This window comes from Talpa occidentalis, unplaced genomic scaffold (assembly GCF_014898055.3).
Source record: "Talpa occidentalis isolate TD23 unplaced genomic scaffold, MPIMG_talOcc4v2.1 talOcc4.12, whole genome shotgun sequence".
Taxonomy (NCBI): Eukaryota; Metazoa; Chordata; class Mammalia; order Eulipotyphla; family Talpidae; genus Talpa; species Talpa occidentalis.
Window position 1 is genome coordinate 47,580,175 of NW_023601212.1, and position 19,744 is coordinate 47,599,918.

The 19,744-nt window shown below is 57.3% G+C and overlaps 1 protein-coding gene across 1 annotated transcript; it reads right to left on the bottom strand.

Annotated features, from left to right (window-relative positions):
• Window positions 1–2,347: 2,347 nt before the first annotated feature.
• COMP (cartilage oligomeric matrix protein) lies at window positions 2,348–10,050 on the bottom strand. The gene is made up of 19 exons (XM_037507978.2): window positions 9,972–10,050; window positions 9,633–9,718; window positions 9,239–9,290; window positions 8,674–8,843; window positions 7,874–8,011; window positions 7,553–7,627; window positions 7,288–7,446; window positions 7,098–7,202; window positions 6,808–6,915; window positions 6,484–6,643; window positions 5,829–5,947; window positions 5,590–5,642; window positions 5,315–5,496; window positions 5,029–5,207; window positions 4,854–4,902; window positions 4,356–4,552; window positions 3,519–3,691; window positions 2,984–3,123; window positions 2,348–2,797 (listed from the first exon to the last, which is right to left on the bottom strand). The coding sequence occupies exons 1-19, from the start codon at window positions 10,048–10,050 to the stop codon at window positions 2,751–2,753; spliced, it is 2,271 nt and encodes a 756-aa protein (XP_037363875.1). The 3' UTR covers window positions 2,348–2,750.
• Window positions 10,051–19,744: the final 9,694 nt, after the last annotated feature.

Genomic DNA, 19,744 nt, shown 5'->3' on the forward strand with positions numbered 1-19,744 from the left:
GTGGAGGGTTTGTGCCCCTGACCCCCCCCCCGCCAACAGCGCTCAGGGTTGATGTGGGGAGATGGGGGGGTTCTCACTGGGATCATGGTCCAACTGGACACCCAGGCCAACCTCCATCCTTACAGTGCTTTTTAGGGCATTCTGTGGCCCCGCCCTGCTCTCCTTGCACTCAATTCCCCACCAACACTTTGGGGCAGGTGACCCTGATACCCTCACTGGAAGGCTTGGGGGCAGGTCAACCCTTTAGTAAAATTTGGGGTCCTGCAGCCAGCAGCATCCAGAAACTGACCAGGCTCCTCTGTGGGGACAGTTCACAGCATGAGGGCCTTTGATTGTGGTGTTTCAGCCCCTACCCCCATCATGGTCCACAGGGCCTTCCTAGGGCCATACCTGAGGGTGAGGGCAGACAACTGTGTCCGTGGTCCTGTCCCCAGGACGCTACCCACAGACCCCCTGCTGACCCAGCAGGTACGCTTGGGGCTGGCCCTCCTTGGATGCTGGCGTCCGCTGCAGTCTCTGCTCACATATAATTGTGGATTTTCCTGCCTGAGAAGGGGGTTTCTGGTGTTGGCCTGACTTCTTCAGGCAGTCAAGTGCCTGGGAGGACACTGAGCCAGGGATCCCATCTTGCGGCCCATGTGTTAGAGTGGGCAGGGGAGGAGGATGGCTTTTGTCACACTCCGAGACCTCTGTGTGGAGGGCTAGAGACCCCAAGTCCATCTGTCCTACCAGCAATGTGTGCTGGGTTTGGGGGCTGTATGCCAGGGACTGGCTGTTTGTGATCAGGTGGATGGGAGTAGGCATGAGGCCGTTTGGGGGCTGGGCATGTGAAAGTGTTCCTCTCCCCAGACCTCCCCACCTCCAAACTTGAGCTGGTTTAGAGCCAAACATTCATTCACCCTGCACCCTCAACTGAATTCTGAGTTTTCTGTATTTCCAAAGAAGGTCTGGTGGTATTGGGGGACTCTGCCAGGGGCCCTAAACTCCCCCACCCCAGGCAAATGAGCAACACCTGTCACCCTCTCTGGGTTCTGATGGAGTCATAATCAGAGGCCCTGGGCACTCAGCATGGGTAATGGAATGTAAGCCACAAGGTCAAGGGTATTAGGTCCCCTCCAAGGCCACCAGAGCCTTCCCTGTATGGCCTGGTTCACTGGGGGAGACTGGCCTGGGTGAGTGGGCAGCTGGTCTGTTTCTTCTGTTCATTTTGGAACCTTGTGACCTGGGCCTCAGTTTCCCTCTTGTCATTGACTCATATCTGCAGGTCTTGGGGCCCCAGGATCTTCCCAGGAAGGGTGGCAGGGACCAGATGTCAGGGTGTTGCTGGCTCCACATGGCTCCTTTCACTTGCTGCCCTCCTGGTGAGCCAAATACCTTGTCCAAAGGAGCCGGGGACACGTGGCATATGTGGGCGGGGAGTTGCCCCCATCTCATGGGGTTCTGCTTCTGGAATTTGGGGGCAATCCTTGCCCAGCCCAGTGTATCACTCTGACTCCTTGTCCACTGGGGACAAGGGGTCACAGCTGTGGCTTTCATCATCAGACCCTGGGAGGGAGATGTAGGTAGCCAAGGTCGCTGGCCCCGCCGTGTTCTGCCCCCTAACCCCAAGGAAACTGCCCTTGAGGGACTTGGTGGCACCACCGATATATGCAAACCCACCGGTCCAAGCCCTGCCCTGCCTGTGTCCCTGTCCCCAGGCTGGCTCTGCCCACCCCCCCCCAACCCCAGCATGTACACTGCTGTGGATGTCCCGTGGACCGTTTGTGTGGCGCCCTCGGCGGGCGGGGGCGGGCAGCTCAGGGCCCTCTCGGCCGGCCCCTGCCCATCCTCTCTGACGTGGACGCTTTTGTCTTTGTACCTTTGCATCCTTTGTAATGAAATGTAATAAAAAAATCCAATGTTTTTGTCTCTGCCTCCTACTCCCTTTTTTCTCCCTACCAACTGGGATGAAACATGGGGATCAGGGGGCACGAGGAGGGAGCTGTGCCCTCTTATAGATTGCCCCCCAGCACACACACACAAGAACTCTGACAAGCAGATGTGGTACCTTCATGCAGCTATTCAATCCTGGAGAGTGAGGGATCTCCCCCAGCCCCACCAGTGTCTTCGGCCCAAGCTCAGGAATGCAGGTATGCAGGCCCCTGACCACAACTGGGTGGGATGCTGTAGCAAACCCCACTGTGCCCAGTCTGCCAAGTGGAGGACAGTGCAGGTCCTCACTTTCTGAGGCCTGGTTTTATTTTATTTTATTTTATTTTTTTATTTTTATTTTATTTATTTATTTATTTATACAAGCACTGGGTACAGTCAGAAACGCGGGAGGGTGAGAGAATTCACCAGAGCCAGAGCGGGGAGCAGAGCAGGCAGAAGGACCGAAGTACACCGCTGAGGGGAGCAGCGGGCGGCAGGAGAGGTCTGCGCACCATGTGGGACCCTCCTCCGGTGACTGGGGAGCAGCCGGGGATCGAACCGGCGCTGTAGAGGCTGCGGGCAGCTTCACAACCCAGCACTCAACCTCTGCGCCACCGGGGAGGCCCATCTGAGGCCTGGTTTTGAGGTCTTGGGCCTGCCCCTCCTCCCTCAGAGGCCCGAGCCCCCACCATCTCCTCAGAGCAGGGATCACAGCCGGTACCCCACCAAACATACTTTATTTCATTCTCCCTGAGCCCCTCTCCTTGCATCCCAGATTGGCTGCCTTTCCAGGCTGGTGCAGAACCCTCAGCCAGCATCCAGTGGGCCCCCTCACGTCTCTAGGACCGCAGCCGCTGCTGGGTCTCATAGTCCTCAGGGATAGTGTCTGTGAAGAGAGGGAGGTTGGTGAAAGGGTATGGGGGAGTGAGTGGGGCAAGCTGTTGTGAGGGAGGTAATGAGGTGGGAGAGGGGCAGGATGGGCAGGCAGGTGGGAGGGACCAGGGCTGGGTAAGTCAGGGTGCCTGGGTGAGGGGTGCTATGTCTCTCTACCCCCAACAGAGTTCCCCCTCACCATTGCAGCGGTAGCGCAGGTTGGCCCAGATAATATTCTCCTGTGAGAAGCAGAAGACCCCCAGGCGGCCACCCCGCATGGTTGTGTCCAGGACTACGTTGCTGTCAGCCACCAGCTCGGGGCCCTCATAGAACCGCACCCTGCAGGGAAGGGGACTGTGAGGTGAGCCCAGGCCAGACCCTCTGTCTCAGAGCCTGAGTCCACCCTGCTCTCTGGGAGTGGTGGCCACTTTTCCCTCTGCTGGGCCACTCAGAGCAGAGGGGTGCTCCCTGGCCAGAGCCTCAGTCTCTGTGTGAGAGGATGGGCATCGAGAGTGTTGCACGCAGCAGCACTGAGCAGAGCTTATGGACATCCTGGCCGTGCAGATTAAGGAACAGAGAGTAGGTACGACCCTGCCTTCCAGCTCCGGACCTGCTGTATGCTAGGGAGGCATGGATTTTTTTTCTAACTGCCTTTGTCATTCCTATTCTACATACAGGGAGACCCAGTCTCCCAAACGGGGCCTGTCCCCTGGTCCAGGGATAGAGGTGTCCACCTGATGTAGCCCACTTGGGGCCTGTGCTGCAGGAACCAGCGGTAGGATGTCTTGTCCTTCCAGCCCACGTTGCGGGGGTCCTTCCATAGCAGTCGAACCTGTGATGATGTGTCCCCTGTGTGCCACAGGGCATTCCGAAGCTGCTCCCCAGGGCCTGTGGAGGACTTCACAGCCTGTCACATCCAGGGATGGGAAAGGTATCAGAGATCACGCAGACCACACAGTGCAAAAGACTTGGCATGACAGGCAGGGGGCTTCAGGTCGTGGGGTGTGGCAGGGAGTCCCTGGGAAACCCTGATGGGAGTTCCACAAGGAAGCCTTCTTATGGACCCCGTGGAGGTCTGCAGGTGGGTTGTGTGTGTGTTTGGGGGTGGGGAGTGTGGTGATTTGGTGCTCATGGAAGGATTTGGAAGTTCATGGGCAGGTCTGCAGTCTGAAGGATTAGGGAGGTCTTGGAGGAGGATTTAGTAACCTATACAAAGTTTGGGTGTATCTGGGATAAATTCGGTCTGGAAGATTTGAGGAATTTTCAGTGATACACTGGTCTAAAGGGCTTGCAGGGAGGTCTGGAGCCTAAGGGAGAATTTAGAGCTCTGAGAAATTTTGGGAACCCAAAGGAAAATTGAGTGACTTTGGGAGATGTTTGAGGACCTGTGGGACCAGGTAGATTTGGGACCAGGGAAGTCCAGGCGAGAATTAGGGGTGGGTGGGTAGACTTTGAGGTCCACAGCATGATGCTGAGGAACCGGGGACTGTAAGGGCTTTGTGGTCCATGGAAGAGATTGGAACCTCTTAGAGGGTCCAGAGAAAGAGAGGTCAGGTAGTGCCCCTGAACACCTTGAGCTGGATGCCGGGCTCAGCCACCGCGCGGAAGGGGTTGGCCTGCCAGTAGGTCTGCTCCATCTGCTTCCACATGACCACGTAGAAGCTGGAACTGTCTTGGTAGCCAAAGATGAAACCCGCGTAGTCATCATCCGTGACCGTATTCACATGGAATGTGCCCTCGAAGTCCACGCCATTGAAGGCCGTGTAACCTAGGGAGAGAAGGACCCTAGGTCCCACGGGGCCCTGGCCCGCACCGGGACCTTTATCCTCTAGAGGCCACGACCCAGATCTGTTCCTGCCATTCCCAGCCTGAGGCCGGATACGGCCACGCCCCTGAGTCCCCGAGTGCCTTGAGCCCCGCCCTCAAGAGTCCAGAACTACCCAGCCTCTAAGCCCACACCCAATTAGGTTCCGTCTTTCCTGCTTCCAGGCCCGCCCCGGCCCCGCCCCCGGGCGGTGCCGCCCCCGAGTTACTTGTCTGCAAAGCCTCGCCCCTTTGCATGTTCTCACCCACAGCCAGACCAGGATCGCTATTCATCGTCTGCACAATCTCCATTCCCTGATGGGGTCAAAGGAAGCATGGCCTCAGAACGGCTGTGGGGGTCCTCGACTCCTCACTCCCCCCTTAGGAATCGTTGTGGGGGTCCTGGGCTCGCCCCACCTCCCACCTAAATACCGCCCTCACCTGGTTGAGCACCACCCAGTTGGGGTCTATCTGTGCATCGCCCTCTGGGTCCAGCACAACAGTCTGGAAGGCCCGGAAGTCGGTTAGGGTGACTTCGGCGTTCTCTGGACACACATCGATCTTGTCCACCACCTTGTCTGCATCAAAGTCGCCCTGGCACGCGTCACCTACGCCGTCCCCTGAGGGAAAGTGGACAGCCACCCGCGGTGAGGTCCTGCCCTGGGACCAGCCCCACCCCACCTGCCACTGGCCCTGTCTCCTCCGCAGGACCCGCCCCCAGACATACTGTCTGAGTCCTCCTGGTAGGGATTGGGCACCAAACGGCAATTGTCCCGACTGTCTGGAACCCTGTCGTTGTCGTCATCATCATCGCAGGCGTCCCCCTGGCCATCGTGGTCTGAGTCCTGCTGGGCGCTGTTGGGCACTGTGGGGCAGTTGTCCCTCGAGTCCTGGTGCCCATCCCCATCCCTGGAGTGGATGAATGAGATAATGAGATCCCCAGGGGACTAGTCATGGGTCGCCCACTGGGATCCCCAAACCCACCCCAGGTGGCCTCCTTACTGATCTTGGTCGCTGTCACAAGCATCTCCCACAAAGTCGTGGTCCACATCCCTCTGGGGGGCAGTGCAGGGTCCGTGATCAGGGCAGAGGAACTCAAACGCCTTCCACCCACCCAGAGTCAAGGTTCTACTGATCAAAGGAAGGCCCTCTAGGACTGCTTGGACCAGGCTATAGTCCTGTTATCCTGTCAGGGACGCAACCCAGGGTCTGGCCCCAGCTAATGTCTGAAGTGCCCTCACCTGGTCGGGGTTGCTCCTCTGGGGACAGTTGTCACAGGCATCCCCTACACGATCGCCATCACTGTCCCTCTGGTCTGAGTTTGGCACCCTGGGGCAGTTGTCTGCTGCATTCCGGATCCCTTCGGGGGGCGGGGAAGGACAGGACCCATAGTGGAGCTGGCTCAAGCTGACTTTTAGGGGAGACTCTGATCCATCCCCCTCCCCTGGCTCTCAACAGCTACAAAGTTAAACTAAATACCAGCACTCCAGTTTCTGGAGTCTTCAGGAGTAGGTAGCCTGCTAGGGGGACTGGCCCTCATTCACAGGGCAGCTCAACTAGCCCTCCCCTTGCCCTGGGAACGCACCACTCTGAGTCCTAGTCCCCAGTACCACCCGGCTCAGACTCATGTCTCTGTGCTCTTCTTTCCTGTGGCACTTGACACAGAGCCCACCTACTTTCCTCCAACTCTTCCTGCCTATTCACCTGGATGTGGGGTCCCAGCTTGCAATTTTCTACCTGCCCATATATAATCCGTAGTCCGGATGCATGGTGAGCTCACCCCCTCTGACTTTCACCCCCAGCCCCTGACCCCCCACTAGGAGCTTGTCCCCCTCCTCCCATACCAACCCCATCCCTAGGTGCCTGCCTTGCCCTCCTCCCCCCCCTCCCGCTCACGGTCGCCGTCGATGTCGTCGTCGCAGGCGTCGCCCCGGCCATCCTGGTCAGTGTCCTTCTGGTCGTCGTTCTTCTGAGCCCGGCAGTTGTCGCACGCATCTCCCCACTTGTCGCCATCTGAGTTTCGCTGGTCTGGGTTCCGCACCAGCGGGCAGTTGTCCTAGGCACAGGCCAGGGAGGGCAGAGGTCACCCCCGGCCAGGCCAGCACATCCCCACGGTCCCACCCGTCTCTTCTCCAAACCCCCCCAATCCAGCTTCGGAGGTCACGGCCCCTCTCAGAACACATCCCGCCAGGGGAGCCGAGGCACCGCCGTTGGCCCCACCTCCTCGTTGAGGATCCCATCGCCGTCGGCGTCCGGGTCGCAGGCGTCTCCGATGCCGTCACGATCCACGTCCTCCTGCCCTGAGTTGGGCACCGTCATGCAGTTGTCCTGGGGGCCGGGCAGAGGTGAGGGGCGCCGCGGGAAGCCCCGCCCGACCGGAGCCCCCGGCCCCAGCCGACGCCGCGTTTCTCGCCCCCGACGCGCCGCACCCCGGCAGGCCACGCCCCTCACCGCCCGCCCCGCCCGCGCGCGCCCGCGCCCCCAGTCCCCGCCGATTCGGGGCCGCCCACCTTCCGGCACTGGCGCTCCGAGCAGCGCAGCTTCTCGTCCGGGAACCCGTCCAAATCTGTGTCGCGGCCGCAGAGGAGGCCGTTGCCCGCCCAGCCGACCACACACTGCGGGCAGGAAATGAGTGGGCACTCCGGCGAAGTCGCGTCGGGCAAGCCCTCCCCTCGCCCGTCCAGGGCCACCCGCACTCACCACGCATGACCGAGAGCCATCACGCTCCAGGACGCAGTCGGCCTTCTCGTGGCACGGGCTGGGCGTGCCGTCGGGGCAGGAGCGCTGCGCTCGCCTACGGCAGCCGGATGTCTGGTCGCCCACGAAGCCGGGCTGGCACGGGCCGCACTGGAAGGAGCCCTGCGCCGGGGCGGCGCGCACTCAGCCAGGGCCACGTGCCGCTTGCAGCCTCCTCCCCAGCGCGCCTTCCGGCTCACGCGCTCTCCCGGCTCCTCTCCGGCCTTACCCGGGTATTCACGCACACGGAGTTGGGGACGCAGTTGTGCTGTCCGGTCTCACATTCGTTAATATCCGTACAGACCTAGGAAGCCGGGAACTCAGAGGTCACTCCCCGACGCAGACACCTCCGAACCTCCCACCCGTTCAGGTCTTCTCCGCCCGCTACTTTTCCCCTCCACGCACTGCCGACCCCATCATCTCTGACGCGGACTCTCTCCATTACCAGGCCCCCAGCCCACCCTCTCCCGCCCGAACTAGACAGAAAGAGAGACTGGGGGACATGTTTACTGAACAAAATGCCCCCCGCCGCCCCTCTGCAGGCTCTCACCTGTTTGTTGGCCTTGGCAAAGGCCAGCCCTACGCCCGTGTGGGGGGGCCCGCTGTACCCTGGCGGGCAAGCCTCGCAGCGGAAGCCAGGACTGGTGTTGATGCAGCGGACACGAGGGAAGCAGGGGTGGGCGTTGCACTAGGAGGAAGGGTCCCGGAGAGTGAGAGGACCGTGGAGTCGGGTTTCCACCAGAGGCAGCCTTAGGGGTTTTCTTGGGCCATCAGCCAGCACTTGGTGGGGGCGTGCCATGTGGGGTGGAAGCCATCATCCCAGGGGTCAGTCGTTACTTTGTCTTGACGGGGGCAGGGGCACGACCGGGCGGAGAGAGGGGTATGCCTGGAGGGGTCTGTTCCAGGGACCCGCTGGGCCGGACGCTCAAGGGCGGGCGGAGGAATTGTGAAGGCGGGCATCACCAGCGGAGGGGGGAAGTGGTCTCCGGCGCCCGCATACCCGGCGACGGGGGGCTTGTCGGGACAGGCACCCCGCGGTGCTGGAAGGGTTGTTGGGACTGGTGATCCCCGGAGGTGAGGGGGGTCGTTGGGGTGAGCCACTCTCAGCGGCAGGAGAGTCAACGGTGCCAGGGGTAATCGAGGGGGTAGGTGGGCCAGGTGCCCTTGATGGTAAGGGTGGGTGATGGGGCAAGTGCACCCGCGCCGTGGGAAGGTCGTCTGGACGTGCGCTCCCGGCGGCGAGGGGGTCCTCCGGGAAAGCGCCCCCAGCGGAGGAGGAGGTCGTGAGGGAAGTGGGAAGTTGCGGGGGCAAGCGTTGAGGATTGTCGGGGCGGTGGGGGGCGGTCGCACCTCGTTGACGTCCGCGCAGTGCGAGCCGTTGCCGGTGTAGCCCGCGGGGCAGGGGCCGCAGCGCGCGCCGCTCGTCGTCTCCGTGCAGGCCACCCCGGGGAAGCAGGAACCGGGCGCGCACTGGGGCAGGGGCCGCACGCTCACACCCGGGGTGCGAGCTGGCTGCATCCCTTGGGGTCGCGGGGCGGGGGGAGAGGGGCCGATCAGCGCCGCGCCCGGGGGCGGAGCCCCGCGGGAGCCAGACGCGGACCTGGGATCCGGCCTGGGGCGCGGCCTGGCGCGGGGCCGCATCCCGCGCGCCCGGGGCCCGCTCCCCGCTTCGGGGCCCGCCGGGTTTCTGCCTCTCTCTCCGCGCCTGCGCTTCCCGGCGGCGCTCCCACGGCCCCCGGGGTTTTGTGGGTCCCCCCTTCCACCCCTGCCGTCTGTTTCCCTTCTCTGTTCGTCTGTCTCCTTTCCTCAGCCTCTCTCTCCGTCTCCGTCAGGGTCCGCGCGTCCCGGCCTCCGTCTCCCCGCGCTGCCTCCCCATCCTTCCCGGCCCGCGCTCCCCGCCGCCGGCCGCGCTCACCGCACGCGTCACACTCCAGCACCGTGTTCTTCAGGAACGTGATCTCCTTGACCTGCGGCAGGAGGTCGGCTGCGATCGGTGGGCTCCACGGCTCTCCCCCTCCATTTCCCCTTCACCAACTCCCCACCCTCCCTGTCCGCCTCCCCCTTCTCCAGAGCCACTTATGCCCCCCAAGGACTTCCTTATTCCTGGGGTCCCCTCGGAATTCCCTAGCCCTAGAGTCCCTTCTTTCTAGGGTCCCCATTTTCTTCTTGTTTCCCCTTTTCCTTTTCCACCAGCCCTGATCCCACAGACGTACCAGGACTCCCTCCCCGCTCTCTCCTACACCCGCTCCCTTCAGTCAGGCCCCTCTCCCCCCTCCTCCGTGCCCCCTTCCCCTGCACCCATCCCGCACCTGCTGCCGCAGCAGCTCCCGCACGTCCTGCAGCGCCGCGTTTGTTTCTTGCAGTTCGCGCAGCATCTGCGGGGCCAAATCTGCACCTGTGTCGACAGGGGGCGCTGGTGGGGCGTCCGGAACGGAGGACCCCACCACCCGTCCTCACGCAGGGTCAGGGACTCCCGACGCCCACCCCATTCCTTGGGCCTCTGCCCCGCACTCCCCGGAGAATAATCCCGGGGTCCTCAGACCCCTCAGGCCTCAGTGGGTCCTCCTGTCAGGTTGCGGGTGTGTGTGCGTGCGTGTGGGGGGCGGGAGGGGGAGGACGGACAAGGCTTGTGGGAGGATGCGCCTTACCCAGCGGCATCTGACCCTGGCCTGACGCGCCGAGGGCTGCCAGGGTGAACAGGAGAACGCGGGCGACGGTGAGAACCATGGCGGCGGCACGGAGCTGGACGGCTGCTTGCTCTCTGCCGCCCACGAGGCCCGCGGGGCCTATTTATCCCAGCGGTGCTGCCGGCTCTGGCTCCGAGGACGGCCCACCGCGGCCCTGCCCAGCGTCCAGCCGCAAGGTAAACAGACTGTGCTGGCCTCTGTGTTCAAGGCCCCGCCCGCGCTGCTGAACCGGGACCCGGTGGGGAAACTGAGTCTCGGGAGCCTGTTCAGAGGTGATGGGGGCAGAAAGTTAAGCCAGTAAGTCCGACCCTCTCACGCACTTTTTTGCTGAGGGCCTGTTCTATGTCACCCTGGGCACAGCTGGGAAAGAGGCGATCCCAAGCGACTCCCTCAGCTCTCACTCGGGAAATTCACCGTGGCTATAGGTTAGGACTCATCTCCAACCCGAGCCCTGTCTTAGGACAGGGTGGCTGGCCTCCACTCCCTCCTCACTTGCTTCAAAACCCAGCAAATGAGGTTCTCTCTGCTTTGGGTCCTTCGGGTCCCACCCTCCCCCAACCCCATGCACAGTGGAGGTAATAGGCGTGATGCCAGTGGTGATTATAAGAAAACGAGTGGTCAGGTGAGATCAGGGACCCCCCTCAGTCTCCCTGCTCATGCCCCTGGCCCCCACCCCAGAGTTGCAAGTGACTCCCTGCCTTTCTGATCTTCCCTTCCTGTGGGTCTCTAGCTGGTGGAGTGGGCTTGGGGCGTCTCCCCTGGGTGGGATCACCCTCAGTTTCTCAATCCGTACAGTGGGCTGGAACACCCCTAGCTGGAGAAGGTGGGAAGGGGGCACTGGGGTTTCTGTTTGTAGGACCATACCTTCTGAACTCCTCTCCAGCTGCTGTGGGACAGTCTGTAATAAAAATAAAAATAATTGCTTATGCAGAAATTGTCCCTTTCAGCCCAGTTGCCCTCTTGAGTTGACTTTCTGGAGTTAATCTTCTCCACCCCACGCGCTGGTGCTCAAAGGTCCTGTTCTATAGCTGGGGAAACTGAAGCTCAGAAAGGGGGCTTGACTGACCTAAGGCTACTATGAAGAGCAGGGTGAAGCCAGGGCACAATCATTACCCAGTCTGTTCTGGGAAGCTGCAGAGCAGTCACCAAGGAAGGAGTGAAACCTAAAGGAAAAGGAGAACTCAGATCAGTGCAGGGAAAGGTGTGGACAGTTGTGTCAAAGGGAAAGTGTGTGGAGCCTAGGGATGAGGAAAATTCAGGCACATTCTTCTTTGCCACAAAAGTGTGCTGAGCACTTGCTCATGTACAGTGCAGGGCTCTGGGGGCACAGAGTGAACAAGCCAGACTGGTCCCTCATAGAGAATCCAAGTGAGTGGGGAGGCAGCTACATAATAACCCAGAGGGGGCAAGACTGGGGGTGGGGCACACAGGCAGTGGCTGGAGCTCTAAGGATGTGTCTGATCCAGTCTGGGTAGTGGAAGTGTGGGAGGGCTTGCCAAAAGCGGAGGAAACGCTAAGCTGGGACCAGTAAAATGAGGAGCCAAGCAAAGAAATAGGGCATTCCAGATACAGGAACAGTATATGCAAAGGCCCTGAGGCAGAAATCAGTCTGGTTTTCTGGATGGGATGTTATCAGGGTGCAGAGATCTTGGGACTCACTGATTGCAGTGGTACTAGGCTTGGCCGTCTTCTGAAGGCAATGGGGAGCCACAGAAGGTGAGTGAGGAAGGGTGGACCTCAGGAGAAATTTGGTGGTTGCTGACAGCTCCAGCATGGGCATTTCTAATGAAGCCTATAACCAACAGTGCCTGCCTTGCTTGCTGCCTGTAGCCGACCCATGAGCTCACCTCCTGTTTTCCTTGGCATCTGGCATACCTGGGGGCTGCTCCAGGCTGGTGCTGAAATTCTTGGGAAAACCACAGCTCCGGCAGGACCTGTGGACTAGTGTGTGCCTCATGAAACTGCAAAGAGGGCACATGGAAGCCAGGTCCCTGCCACAGGCTGGACACGGCTGTGACTTGGATCATCGGCCTTGTTCATGGCTGAGCCATGGGGAAATATGGGGAAGGGTGTTCCAGGCAGAGGGCCCAGAAAAGGCAGAGGCCCCAGTTTGCAGATCAGATAATAGAGGTCTTGAGAAGGGCACGCTCCCCTGCCTCCTGGATCCCACCAACTCTGAAATCCCCCTTCCAAGCAGTGGGCTCCTTCGATGCTTACCACATCACAGAATAACTCACTGGCGATGGCCTTCCTGGTCTTTGTACCCACTTATCCTGGACACCTCTTAATACTTTCCTCCATCTTTCAAAGTCTGGCTCTAACACCCCTCTCCTCCAGGAAGCCTTCCCTGTCCTCCCTGACTGGTGCCTGTATGATCATCCCCTAGGACCCTCGTAGAGTATTCCTGGCAGAGAAAGTTGGGATGACCTGACCCCAGGCACTGGGCGTGTCTGTGTTTTGCTCTGTTGCTCCCAGCCTGGGTTGTCCTCAGATGCCTGGGATGATGCAAAGAGGGAGATTGGGGAGATTGGAGGGTTTGGTGAGCCGTGGAACATGTTTCCCAGCCACTGGCTGCCAGAATCCCATCGAAGTGGATGCTGACAACACAAACATCGTACCTACTATGAGAAGCCACAGAAGCTGCTGCTGACACTCTGAATGAAGAATGGGAGGGTGACGTGTGTGAATCTGGTGGAAACGACAGACAAGGTCTCCCCATGACGCAGGGTGTCTTGACTCATTGTTATTATTCCTTAGAATTAATATAACTTCATTAATATTGATAATAGTAACTTTAGAATTAATGTAACATCATTACTATTAATAACAGTAACCACATAATAACAGTAACCTCTCCACCATTATACTTTATACAGCAAGGAGGACAGACTGGGGCCACACCCTCTGGGTTCAAATGTCAGCCAGGCCCAGCCTTGCTGTGTGACCTAGGGCTCAATCTCTCTGTACTTCCATTTCCTCACCTGTCAAATGAGGGGGATAATTGCTGACAGGATAATTGTTGATGGGATTAAACAAGCTAGCCCATGCCCAGTGTCTGCCTCCAGAGTTAGCCTTGTTATAAGTAGGGAACATCCACATTGTCACTTACACCTCAAGTTTCTCTTATTTGCATTTTCCTCAGAGAGGAGATGCAATAGCTTGAAGTCACAGAGATGGGATTAGAACTGGGGAAGGCAGGACCCTCTAATTCCTTCCCAGCCCTCTCTGCCCTTAGCCACAGAATCCAGATGAGGAATGCTCCCTCACGCCCTGAGTTCATAAAACTCCACTGCTTAGGACCTCCTGGCCAGAGCTGGAGCTGTCACCCCCTTTCCACTGTGCCTGGCCCAGCAGCTCCAGGAGCCTTGCCAGACTGGACAGAGGGGCTGGTGCCTGCGTGATGGGCCCCAGGGCCATTCCTGGCAGAGCCCCATTAGGCTGGGAGACATGTGGGCGCCCCCAGCCCACTCAGCCGCCTCCCTTCGTGAATCCAGAGGGAAAGTATGTCGGGAAGGCAGCCGCCCTGCCCTGGGCGGGCCCAGCCACAGGCCCAGGGTCTGGGGAATTCATCAAGGCAGCCAGGGAGGCCACTTGGCCCCTGCTGAATCCACAGCTGAGGAGCCTGACCCAGCCTGCCTCAGACGGCCGCTGGGCCCGTCCCCCACAAGCACCCAGGCTCTTTGCGAGGTGGCAAGAACGGGAGCCAGTGATAACAATAAATAGAGCAGCTACACTTTCATTGAACGAGTGCCAAATGCCCAAAGCCTTGCCACAGTTTTATGGGTTTTCCCCTCCTGTGCCTCATCAGCACCTAGAGGTAGCATGAAGGCCTTGGTGTGTGATCTTGGGACCCCAGATCTTATATCCCTGTTCTGCTGTGGGATACAAGTAAAGCTGTTTAACTTCTTCTTGCCTTCATTTTCTTTTTGGGGGGTGGGAAGGGGCACCTTCAAAGGTTTATAATAATGTAAATTTTTACTTCTCAAGGTTAGCCAACCTACTGAAGTGTTGCTTCAGGAAGGACTGAACTTTGTAAGGCGCTAACTAGGATTTAAAGACGTGGCATTCCTTGGGTACGAATTTCTGAGAATTTTATATAGCCGTTGTCATAATTTTCCAGGGAGGATGGTGGCACAACAAATGCCCACCCTCTCTTCTCTCCTTCCCTCCTACATGTAGGGAGAGTTTTGGAGGTAATGGTAAAACAAGCCTGTGTTGTGTTCCAGGGAGACTGCTGCAAAGCTAGCTACAGAAGGTTCCTTCTCCATCTTTAGTCTCTCTGTCTAATGGAATGAAAAATGGAAATACTGTTTTGTGCAATTTAACAGCAGCTGGCAAAGTCATGGTGAAATGGGGAAACAAAAGCCCCCTCGCTGGCACTGAACGAGTTAGTCCCTGGAAAGTGCCCTGGATGTCAGAGGTTGCTAACAACCACTCCACAGATGGGGAGACTGGGGTTCAGCCAGGCAGTTTTTCCTGACTCCTTGATTTGGACACTGACACTCAGAAAGAGAAGCCACACCCTCCCTCCTTCCCCAGGAAGACACTTGGCCTTGCTATAGGGAAAGAAACCCTCACGGTTTCTTCAGCTCTGCCGGGGCGGGGTGGGGGTGGGGCATGGGGGTTGGGGGTGGGGAGGTGAGTGGTCAGCAAGAAGTTCAGGAACCAGACAGAGTCCTGCCCCCAATTCCTCACCCCTGCCTCCCCTCTCTGGCCCCCACCCTGGCTCATTAACAGGAGGCCCTTGTTCAGGCCAGTGATGGATGGCAGGAGGCCAAGATGGGATGTGTTTACCCACCGGCCACCTGGCAGGCAGGGGCCCAGGCCCAGACACAAGTCAGTGGGAGTTGGAGGCTACTGGGCAGAAAGGAGCCCCAGCCCCAAAGTGAGAAGACTGGCACAAAGTCAGCAGAGAATAAATGATTATTGATCAGTGGGATAAAGTGAAATAACTTCATCCACACAGCAAATATTGACCCTGGTTGCACAGCTAACAGGGCAGAGGTGGTTTTTAGTCTCATGATCTGTGCTGGGTGGCCTTGAAGCAGACTCGTGTGCACGTATCACGGAGCACTGGCTGCACAAGCAAAGGGCAGTGGGGCTGGAGGAAAAGGAACCTAGGCTCCAGGGGCCTAGGATGTTGGTGCCGAGACCTGACAGGCAAACAGGTGTTGGCAGACGAGGAGAGCCTCAGGCAGAGGGCATGGCAGGCTCAAAGGTCTGGAGAGGGCAATGCGCTGGCTGCATGGGAGCATCAGCATGGTGGCAGGTATGGCTAGAGCAGAGGGTGAGGGGACCAGGGGCCAGGAAGAAAGCTGAACGATGGGGAGAGGGGAGGGTGGCGCAGATCACCCCGGACAGGGACAGAGCCATGAGCCATTTTTGGGTTCCGCCACCGGCCCCTCCATTGCCATCTTTTCCTCCACTTCAGACACTTACCTGGACTGCTCCATGGTACATAGTCCCCTTTACATGGCTCATTCCTCCTCCCAGATATGTCAGTGTGCTCCTTTGGTTTCTGCAGTTCTCTGGGTGTCCTCTACCACAGCTCTGACTAGACCATGTGGGCACTTCATGTTACATGCACTATGTGGCTGCTTCCTCCATTAGACAGAGTCCTACCTTCTTTTGCGGTCATGTATCTAGCATCATGCATACATGATGGAATAATAAATGATGGGTGAATGATGTGTGGGTAGGTGGATGGATGATGGATAATTGTTTCATTGGATGTATGGATGGTTGGCTGGTTTGGTGGTGAATGGATCGATCAAAGGGTGAATGACTGAATAAATAGATATGTAAGTGGTGGATGGATGGATATATGGATGGACAGATGGATGGATAGTTGGGATGGTAGGGTGAATGAACAGGTGGATGGTTAGTGGGTGGTTGAATGGTTGGGTGATGGATGGATAGATCAAGGGAAGAATGGATGGATGGATGATGGACAATTGAATGAATCATTGGATACATGATGGATGGTTGGATGATGAATGGAAATGTTAGACAGATGGATGGATGGAGCAGTGATTGGATGGATGGATTGATAGGTGGATGGGTGGGTAAATGGATGGATGAATGAATGGAAACTACCCCCCAACCAGGATTCTCTCTGGTTAATGGCAACCCCATTCAGAAGTCACTATGGAGAGTTAATTAAGGAATGGAGGTGAAGCTCTTAGTAGGTATCTTTTTTCCCATTCTCTCTCCCTCTCTATCCTCCTTGCCCTACATGAGACAAAAGGGGAGGGAGTGAATGAACAGGGCTCACTCCAGCCACACTGGCCACCTCTCTCTGCCCTCTACAGATTTCTTCTACCTCAGGATCTTTGCACAGACTGTGCACTCTGACTGGTGCCTTCTTCCTCCTGTTCTTACCTGGTTGGCCTCTTCTTATTTAAGTTAAAATTTGCTCCCTCAGGTTGGACCAGGCTTGTTGTCTTGTATGTCCACATTCCCACTCCACAAAGAGTTTGAGGTGCTTAATGAAATCCTCCCAGGAGCAGCAGCTGCTGGGATTGTCTGGGAGAGTGCAGTGGGACAATGAGGAAAAGGGAGACTTCTGGAAAAGGGCTGATGTCACTCTTTTTATTGGTCACACAATTCACTCTTTTTATTGGTCACACAAGGGGTCATTGGAATAACCACTCCAAGGGTCTTTCTTCTGACCCACTGGCTGAATAACTACCTTTTTTTGGATCCAAGGAATTCTGAAGAATCCAAAAGCCACAAGACCACAGAACAAGGAGCCATGGAACTTTAGAATCCAGGGCCACAGGGCCACAGCATTAGCAAGTCACAGACCAGAGTGATATGGCAACTCATCAACTGAAGCCCAGAACTATAGGATGGTGGAACCTCAGAGTAGGGTTGGGGGGTGGTGAGACATGGTACCTGGGTACCCCACATCCAGGGACCACAGGATGAGTCCCAGAGCTAACCCAGTGAAATCTCCTCCCCTGCCTACTGTTCAAGGAGGCTTCCAGAGGCCATGGGAGCTATGTGGTCTCTCCTCCCCGATCTCTGGTGCAGTCACAGGAGAGAAGGAACTTGTCATCGCTGAGGCCTGGAGCCAGCAAGTCGCCAAACACTCAGTGGATCCTAGTGCTGGGGCCAAGCGAGGTTGTCCAGAAAGCAGGAAAGAGTGCCAGTATCCGACCAGACGCGCCGGGACGCTGAGTGCTCAGCAGCAAGTGGAAAAAGAATCAACGAGTTCCTTCTACATCCACATCCTTTTTACAGCCAACAGCAACACAGCATGGAGGAGAAGCCATCCCTGGCAGCAGCCGCTCCAGGCAGCAGTAAACTAGTAAGCTGCTCCCCGTCCTCCTTAGCGCCTGCCTGTACCCACGCCAGGACTCATGGCCCAGCCTGGATTCCACCAGACATGTACTGATGAGCTCTCCTGGGATGACAGCTGTTCATGTGACAGGCCTCACACCTAATGCCCAGAGCAGCCAGTCTGTTTTGGAGAGGGACGCTGAGGCTCTGGGATGCTGAGTTCCAGGGAGCTGGAACTGAGACTCAAACCCAGGTCTGTTGGATGCTAAACATGAACTTATCAGCACCCAGCCAGGTTGCTTCTTGGGGTTCCCAGCAAGACTCCGTGGGGTCCCAGACTTTACCTCTAGATGAGGGACCGCTCAGAAGCTAGGAGCATGAACCTTGGCAATCTCTCCCCTCTGCTGAATCCTTATGTATGGGCCTGCTGTGGGGACACATCTGGGACCTGGTGTTACTGGTGCTCAAAGACCTGGCCCTGCTCTCATCTCACAGATGAGGGAGGGAACAAAGGACTAGGGAGTGGGTGCTCACCCTCTTGTGGCCCTGGAACCTTCATCGAGGGCTGCTCTCACCTGCAGCTGATGGAAACATAGGTGTGAACTAATGCGATTAGTCTCTGGAACACCAGGTGACTGAGAGAGAAATCTCCCTTCATAGAACTGGATCCGGAGCCCCAAACAATGCCTTCATCTGTGTCTCTCTGTCAATTGTCTTCTTCCCTTTTTTGTAGTATGATAAAATACACACAACCCAAAATGTATCTTTTCAACAATTAAATAGGTGTACATACAATTCAGCTCTTTTTTGTGGAACCTCATAGGCAGTGGACTGCTTCAAGATGAAGTTGGACGTCTGAGTCCCAGCCACTGGCTGCCAGCAGCATCCCATCGAGTGGACGCTGACAACGCAACCTTCACACCTGCTGTGAGACGCCACAGAAGCTGCTGCTGACGCTCTGGGTGAAGAATGGGAGGGCGACGTGTGTGCGAATCGGGCGGAAACGACAGACAAGGTCTCCCCATGACGCAGGGTGTCTCCACCCGTGATGGGGTCATCTGTTACCGAGTAAGGGGCTTTCGAGTGACAGTCCAGGAGGATTGGGAAAGAAAACCCAAATCTGTCTGGGTGGCATCGGGATGCCAACCTGAGTGTTCTCAACTTGGTCGTTGTGATGAAAGAGAGAAGGAGACTCCTGGATTCGTTGACGTGACTGTCTCCCGGGGCCCCAAAGAGCTAGCAGAATCTGTGAACTTTTCAGTCTCTCTGAGGAAGATGATGTCCACTGGGTGTTGTGAGAAAGGCCAGGAAACCTGGGGCCAAAGCACCCCAGGCCCAGCGCCTTGTACCGCCCCCGTGTTCCCAACACAAGCGGCGCGTCACTCTGGAGAAACAAACAACACGCAAGGAGACACCAGGAAGAAGCTGCAGAGTCTGCTAAGCTTCTGGCCAAGAGAGTGAAGGAGGCCAAAGAAAAACACCAGGGACAAACAGATCACCAAGAGACAGAAGCTGTCTTCTTCCAGAGCTTCTATCTCTGAGTCCAGTCAAAAATGAGATTCTCTAAAAGTAACAAATAGTAAGACCAGACATCAAAAAAGTGTACAATTCAGTGGTTTTTACTGCATTCAATTAGCTAGCAACCATCGCCGCTACCCTGTGCCAAGAGACCCCAACCCCTTGAGCCATCATGTCCCCTGCCCAGACTCTTGGGGCTCCAGACCTGCTCTCCGTCTCTGGCCTTGCTGTTCTGGGCATTTCCTGTAAGTGGGTCACACACTGTGTGGCACTTTGTGCCTGGCTCGTCCCACTCAGCCTCATGTTTTCGAAGTTCACTCACGTTGTTGCATGCCAGGGCCTCACGCATGTCTGAGAGATACTCCACTGGCAAGTGTGGACGGGCCACATTTTGTTTATCCGCTTGCCCGTTGGTGTACACCTGGGTTGTTTCCACCTCTGGCAATTGGGAATAAGGAAGGTGATGAACATGTGTTCAAGTTTTTGTTTGGATGTCTGTTTTCTGTTCCCTTGGGTAGAATCCTGGAAGTGGAATTGCCAGGACCTGTCCTCGTTTTGTGTTTCTGAGGACCCATCATGCTGATTTCCACAGCGGCTGCATCATTTCACAATCCTGCCAGCAACAGATGAAGGTTCCATTTCTCCACATCCTCCCTAACACTTGCTGTTCTTTAGGTTTTTGATTATGGTCACCCTAGAGGATGTGGGTGGCATTAGATTTGCACCTCCTTAGCTCTCGGGATGGCAACGGCAGGCCTGCGGGCTGATTCTCATCCTGACCTCTCCCTGCCCCTCTAAACCAACCTTGGTGGTTAGCAGATGTAGGGATTCGATTGGCCGGTTCAGGGGCCTGAGTGGGTTTCTGGAAGTGGGGATGGGAGTTACCCCCTCCAGATGGCATCCTGAACAAGCAAATGTGGTGGGGATCAGAT